This window comes from Eublepharis macularius, chromosome 13 (assembly GCF_028583425.1).
Source record: "Eublepharis macularius isolate TG4126 chromosome 13, MPM_Emac_v1.0, whole genome shotgun sequence".
Taxonomy (NCBI): Eukaryota; Metazoa; Chordata; class Lepidosauria; order Squamata; family Eublepharidae; genus Eublepharis; species Eublepharis macularius.
The window spans coordinates 45,887,377-45,894,564 of NC_072802.1; the positions used below are offsets into that span (position 1 = coordinate 45,887,377).

General features: G+C 44.9%; 1 protein-coding gene across 1 annotated transcript; it reads left to right on the top strand.

Annotated features, from left to right (window-relative positions):
* The first annotated feature begins 2,092 nt into the window (after positions 1–2,092).
* Positions 2,093–5,961, top strand: CLDN2 (claudin 2). Its single transcript, XM_054995805.1, has one exon. The coding sequence runs from the start codon at positions 2,275–2,277 to the stop codon at positions 2,965–2,967; it is 693 nt and encodes a 230-aa protein (XP_054851780.1). The 5' UTR covers positions 2,093–2,274; the 3' UTR covers positions 2,968–5,961.
* The last annotated feature ends 1,227 nt before the right edge of the window (positions 5,962–7,188 follow it).

Genomic DNA, 7,188 nt, shown 5'->3' on the forward strand with positions numbered 1-7,188 from the left:
AGATTAACAAATTAGAAAGTACTGGAATAAAAACAATAGAATACATACAATAAACAATTCTGTTTTACTGCCTATTTCCCTTTTTATTACCTTTACTAAATGCCCTCCTGAACAATTCCATTGCATACCACAGATAAATTTAGAGTGTCCATTGCAGATGCAGGTCTAACAGCACCCCACAGAGCAAGCATGCTCTTTCATGGGCAGTCCAATCCCATCCTATGCAGGCTGTATCCAATTCCTCAGTCGATACCATTCACCAGCCAACAGTACCTCCATCATCTGGCCCTTTATCCTTTCTGTTACTGCCTCCAGCCATCAATAGGCATCCAATAGTAGACTAGGCCAATGCAAATGGGTGAAACCCAGCCAGGAGAGATCAAGTCCTTTATAGACTGGAGTCATAAATGTATCCTTGGGAAGGGCAACATTTCAGCCAGTCTCAATCATGCCATCCTTTTTTCTCTGTTCAAAAACCAAATCTCAAACCTTAAGAGGCAGGTTGGAAGAGTTGAAGAAAATGATGAAGAGGCCAACTCTTTCAGAAGTGTCAAGATGAAATGCCCCCACTCTCTCAGTAAGTGTGAAGTATACAATCCTGGCTTCAGAAAGTGGCGGGTTCTGGGCAAGGTTAGCTTTTGCAAATCCACATTTACTGTCTCCAAAACAATGCAGATTTTTGGTGTACAGATACCACAAAAAACTGTAGCATGTGTCCCACGATCCCCTTCCACTAACATCAAGGCCATTACATTAGTGGAAGTTATGCTCTTAATCAGGGGTCATTTCGTAGAAAAAGAGCTGGAGGAACCTATTAGCATAACTCATTAGCATATGCCACACCCCTTGACATCACTGGAAATGTGTCATTAGCATAACTGATTTGCATATGCCACACCTCCTCACATCACCTATCCTGGCTGTTTTGGACCCAATCCTGGACATTCAGGGCCAAAAATGGCAAAAAGGGGCTGAAAATGGCCAAAAAGGGGCCCAAAATTGTCAGGATCAGGCCACTGCTGAATGGGAGAGTGATCCACCACCCGTCAGAGGCCCAAACCGAGCCATTTCGGCTCCAATCCAGGCCAAAAAGGGCCCCAAATGGCCGAGAGTCCGGTGGGTGGGGCCACCTGACATGTGACCTCTTTGGAAAACTATCGGAACTGTGTTCCTGCGCTTTCCCCCTAAAAATGAGCCCTACTCTTAACTTGTGGTAAGCTATTGCACAAGAAAACAGTCACTGGATCCAGCAACCTATTTCCATTCATGTAACACATGATGCTAACGAGAGAACATTAGTGTAATTGCGCAAACAAATTAATTTAAAATAGAATAATGCAGTTAATACATTTTTAAAGCAGGACATGAAAAGTGCTCACAATTGTGCAAGAATTGTGCCATGTGCTGCGCTACCGCTTGTGAAACAACCCCGGTGTTAATGGAACACCGTTAACTTGGAGATGAACTTTGTTGATGTTTCATTGGTTACACAACAGTATACTTGTCCTAGTGTGCCATGCAAAGGCAAATCCCCTATGTTTATAATGTTCAGAATTCTGCATATTCTGGCAATAGTGTTACTATGTAGAGCCAGAGCATGACAGCTGATATTCTGTTAACCAAAGATGAGCTGGAATTAAGTGGGCACTGGAAAAAGATATTCAAAGACTCAATATGTTTTGATTCTTCTCCTTTCCTGGAGGGTAAAGAGCAGGAAAAACAAAGCCAATATTATAGGTTGGTTGGTTTGCATCCAGCAAGACCCCACCCCAACTGTTGTCAGAGGTTGACCCCTCCTTCTCGGGCTAAGTACAGATGAGGAAAGAGGGTAGTTTGTGCGTCATCCTATGCCCCCCTTCCTTGCATTACTTATGATTAGAAGACAATCAGGAGATTACTGTTCCTTTTCTCCCTTTGCCCTATTTATTATTATTAGTGGGTTTTCTGCTTTTTTGAAATGTAATTTCTACTGATAACAGGGGATGAAAGGGCGTTTTGCATTTTTCAGAAGTCACTGGTCAATTATTAATCCAATGTGCCTTTTCTCCCTATCTTCTAGATAACCTTTTCTCCCCCTCACTCCAACCCACACAAAGACCAGCATACAAGGACCCAGGATCAGGGACGGAGATGGACAGGAGCAGATAGAAAGAAGAGGCTGCACCCCAGAGTTACTCATCACGACATGGGAAACTAGATGAGCAGGGAGGGGGGAAAATAGCAAGCCACGAACAAGAGACCAGAAGCTGTGAAGGAGAACGAGAAACAGAGAAAATGGTCTCGGTCGGCCTCCAGCTTGTGGGGTATGTCCTCGGACTCTTGGGCTTGTTGGGCGCCTTGATAGCCACGCTCCTGCCCAGCTGGAGAACCAGCTCCTACATTGGCTCAAGCATCGTTACAGCCGTTGGCTTCTCCAAGGGACTCTGGATGGAGTGTGCCACCTACAGCACGGGTATCACCCAGTGTGACATCTACAGCTCTCTGCTCAGCTTGCCCTCTGACCTGCAGGCAGCCCAGGCACTGATGGCCACCTCTGTTGCCGTTTCTTTGCTGGCATCCATCGTTTGTGTAGTGGGGATGAGATGCACCATCTTCTCCCAGGGTTCCCCTGCCAAGGACCGGATAGCTGTGATGGGAGGGGCAGCCTTTGTGGTTGGGGGACTGCTCTGCTTCATCCCTGTGGTGTGGAATATCCATGTAATCCTCCGTGACTTCTACAACCCCATCGTCCATGACAGCATGAAGTTTGAGATTGGGGAAGCGCTGTACCTGGGCATCCTCTCCTCCCTGACCTCCCTCATTGGTGGCTTCATCCTCTGTGCCTCCTGCCCACCTCGGGACCCCCACACAGCCTTTTATAGTCCTTACCGTGCTAGAACCTTGGGTGGCAGGAACCCACAACCACCTGGCACTGCTCAAAAGGCCAAGAGCGAGTTCAGTGCTTATAATCTGACTGGCTACGTGTAAAAGCAACTGGACTCAGCAGCCAGGGTTGCCCAGGTAGTGCCTCTGCTGCCCTCCTGTCGTGTAGATGAACTGAACAGGTAAGCAGGCAGCCATGCCTGTTCTTCCTACTCCCTTCTCTATGAGGCACAACTTACCACCAAAGCCCCAGTTTCTCCCAGACCTTGCCAATGGCACCACATGGGCGTTGCTTACACACTGCCCTCTGGCTGCTTCAGCTTCCTTGTGAATGCCAGAGATAAGTCTTCTTTGGGGAAGAGCCCTTTTGCATCCTGAGGGGCCAAACATCTTCCAGGCAACAAGCTGCTAGTGCTCAGCACGGAACAGACAAGGGTATGTCAGAGACATCTGACAAAACTCCATGGTTGTCCCGTGCTTAGGGGCATACAGGGCTGGCCTGTCCTTTACAGATGACATTGAAATGGAGAGAGGGTCGAGGAAGAGGGGCAATCTAAACTTCTCAGTGGAATTTGCAACTCTGGAGGAAGGTTCCTGTATTTCAGTAGTGGGGGAAAGAAAAATGCTGGCTTAAGCTGAAATCCAGGAAGAAATGTAGTCTGCAGAGCTGACAGCCCAACTACAAGCTTGCACCTGTCTACGCCTGTACCATGAGTGACTGAGACTGTGATTTCTTCTCACCCTTGGCTGAACCCCAGAATTCCCCCAGTGCAGCCAGACCAGACTGTCCTGTGCCCATTTCACTGGAAGGGGGTGGTTAATCCTCAGTGACACATTTCGAAAGGGGGCCTTGAAGTGCCCATAGCCAAACATTTTGTCCAGTCTTGGTGTGTTCATTTAGACCTTGGCTTTGAAGAGCGGTGCTTCTTGCACGTGGGCGGGGGGAACACACTGACCTTGGCAGATGGAATAATTCCAAAATTAAAAAACAAAACCTGAAAGGAGACAGGCTGAAGACTTTTCTACTTCGCTATAAAGGTTCTGATCCGGCAATCTCCAAACATGCTGCTCAGGCCAACGTTCTTGTCCAGTGATTTCAAAGGGATCATGTCAATGTGACTCTCTGTTTGACCCACAATCAGTGAACGGGTTTCAGCAGAACAAACGGAGTACCCAAAAAAATCAGAAAATGCATGTGCATTAGTGTTCAGGGGAAATGTTCAAAACTGATTGCTACCACCCTAATCCGAAGTTTACAGGACCTCAGGAGAGTAAAGCCTAGTTTAGACATGCAAGCAGAATTAAATGGTAGAATGTGGAAGCTGTAGAATGGACCGTACCACTTCAGACTGCATGGGAGTGGGATCATGTACTTAACGTTCCGCTATGTTCTGATTTTCCACTTACAGGGCATTATTAATCAAGAGGAATTTTGACCAATAGAGTCCCTCCCCTAAAGTGGTATAGTCCATTCTCCTTCCTCTAATCTCTGTGGTCTCCTCGCCATTTTGTCCTGCTATGTGTGCACTCCAGGCCTCAGTCACCCTGTCCAAAGCAGCAAGAAAGTGAAGTATACATCAGCCTTTTACAAATGCAAAAAATTGCACTGCTGATGCCCTCTGGGATCCAGAGGGGGAAGGCACATTTGCTCTAGAGAAGTTGCATTTCTCATTTATCTTCAACACATTATTTGTGGGAAAGTCCCAAATCTCTCGCATCTGTTGGTTCATTTCCCGCATACTGGAAAAGACTGTGTGAGAATACGGGAAGATATACACTGGGGCAGGGTAATTCTCAACCTTCAAAGTAGGACCAATTTTTAAACGTACTATACTTTTTGGACTCACTTCTAAATTTCCTGTATTTTTGGGAACTTGCAAAGTAACTCCACACTACTTTGCCTCTCCCCAACATACAATGCAGACATTCCTCATCAGTCGAGGTTTAGTATTTATGAATATATAGCACTAATGAGCAACAGGCTACATTTCCTGGACGTTTCACATATTATGCAGAGGCAAATCCTAATTTGCCATACAGTCTCCCAGAGCCTCCTGTCTCCATTCATCCTCCTTCATGGTCTCACAATCTGCCTGCAAAAGAGTTGTTGTGACCATACACTTGATAACTATTGCACAGAGCAGAAGGAGAAAGGACTATTTCTAAGGGTCCCAGGTGGATGATTGAGGATTCTGTGGTTATTTCTATCCGTGCCAGTAGGTAAGCCATAGCATCACTCTAAGAAGATCAGGTGATCTCTGACTGAAGGAATGGGAGAGGACAAGTTATATTGGTAGACCGCCCAATAATCTACATGCTGCGAAGGCGTGGTGAGCTAATGGGTTGAATCCCACAGAACATTTCCACCAACAGATTTCCATCAGTGGAATGCAACTTACATACATTCTGGTTGGTGGAAATGCTTCATAGGATCCAAGACAGTAACAGTCCTGTTCACAACTACAGCAAACTGCCTGGAAAATAATGTTGCCCTGACATTATTAGAGGTGTCAGAGAGCTGAGGCAAAAAAAGGTCTCTAAAGAAATCTCACAGTATTTAAGGTCACAAATTGTACTGGAGGAAGCTATGTTAGTGTGCAACAACAAAAAAATGGAATCTGGTGGACCATAAACATTAATTGATTTATAGCAGGATACGCTTTGATGGACGTCAGCAAATATGAACAGCAAAAGGTGAAATTGTGAAGAGCAGGTTTAAAGTACATGAAATGCAAAAGGTATAGCTTGTGACATTTCTACACACAACTCAAACTCATCCTCCAAAATGACATTTAGCTATAATCATATGCTGTCTGCACAGGACAAACAGGTCTGTCTCCATGCAAGAGAATAAATGGATAGAAATGTGAAAAAACGGCCACTTCCCGAAACCTGGGACAGAACATTTCCATCTACCAGGATGTTCTGCTGCTAATGTGAAATTCAGCATTGTTCAACAAAGGAGCTTCAAAGAGAGTCTTCCAATGAGAAACTGTTCCACTAGAATTTATTGACAGGTTTAATTGCATTAACCAGGACTTCAACAGGTCTGACACCTTTCTGAGCCTCTATCGATATTAAATTGCTTAACATAATTTAGTATTCTGTGCAGAAACAGAAGTCATTTAATACATTTTATTAGAATCAGCTCCAGTAACACATTATCTTCTCTCCTTCCATTTTTAAAATTAACATCCAGACTGTTAAGAGTTATGGAGAATGTGAAAGTTTGCACACTGACACAATTTATTTTGGTTTAATTGGGGGGTTTGGATTTTGCATTGCACCGCGGTGCCTACCTGCAAAAAGTAAGGAGTCTTTGTTAACTCAGACTACAGCTGTTGGAAATGGTCTCTGTGCTTATCTTTGGGTGTGTGTGGGGGGGTGGAGTTTCAACTTTTCCAAACCCTGGTATGTACTTAGACGGAGCCAATTCCTAACAAGACCCATGGAAAGGATATCTACAGTTGTTAAGAAGCATTATCATTCTTTTTTGTCATAAACACCAGTTCTCACAGGTATTCCACTTTAGGCCAAGGTCCTATAACGGACCCATTTGCAGTAACCATACTCCAGTTCTCAACAATATATTTTTCCTAACTGAGGTGCATCTAGTAAGTAGGCTCTAGCTCATTCTTCAAACCTGGCAGTCTTTAAAGTGCTACAAGACTCCATTTTGTTTTGCTTAAGGTCAGGAGGGGCTGTATACCACAATGGAGATGGAAACCTGGCCAAAAGACAAACTAGCTAAAGGAAATGGGACAAGTGGTCTGCAACACAAGAAGAACTGAGAAAACCACCGGTGGTGGAAAGATGGCATTAAAGCACACAGGAGCAAGCAGAACTGAGACAAAAAGCCAGTATGGAAATCACAGAGAGGGTGTACATTATTAGAGGGAGGGAAGTGGCTGCAGGCAAGCAAGGCATAGAAGCCTGGGAAGTGTGGGGTAGAAAGCTCACAGACGATTGCTAATCTACAGTCTAGACCTAACCAGAATTAGTGGTCCTCCAAGAATTGCAAGGCAGAGAACTTTGTGGCTTTTGCTATCACTTTGACTTGATTACCCTATAAGAAATTGGGGATATGGGTCAAAACATGATAGGGAAGCTGAATTTTGCATACTGATGGAAACTAACCAGCTACAGCTGGCTGAGCTAACCAGCTCCTGGGCTGCAGGTAGAGGGCTCTTGGACAATTGCCAAGGACTTTTCTATGTTTAATCTGGCAAGGAGAAAATCCTACAACAAATGAGTTCCCAGGAAAAAGAGGAGTAGGGTAGCAGACCTAACGTAACACCATTCCTGTTTCGTATATGGCTCAATACA

Excerpts from the sequence above, each read along its gene's own strand:
- CLDN2 (XM_054995805.1), top strand. The coding sequence starts at position 2,275 with ATGGTCTCGGTCGGCCTCCAGCTTGTGGGGTATGTCCTCGGACTCTTG.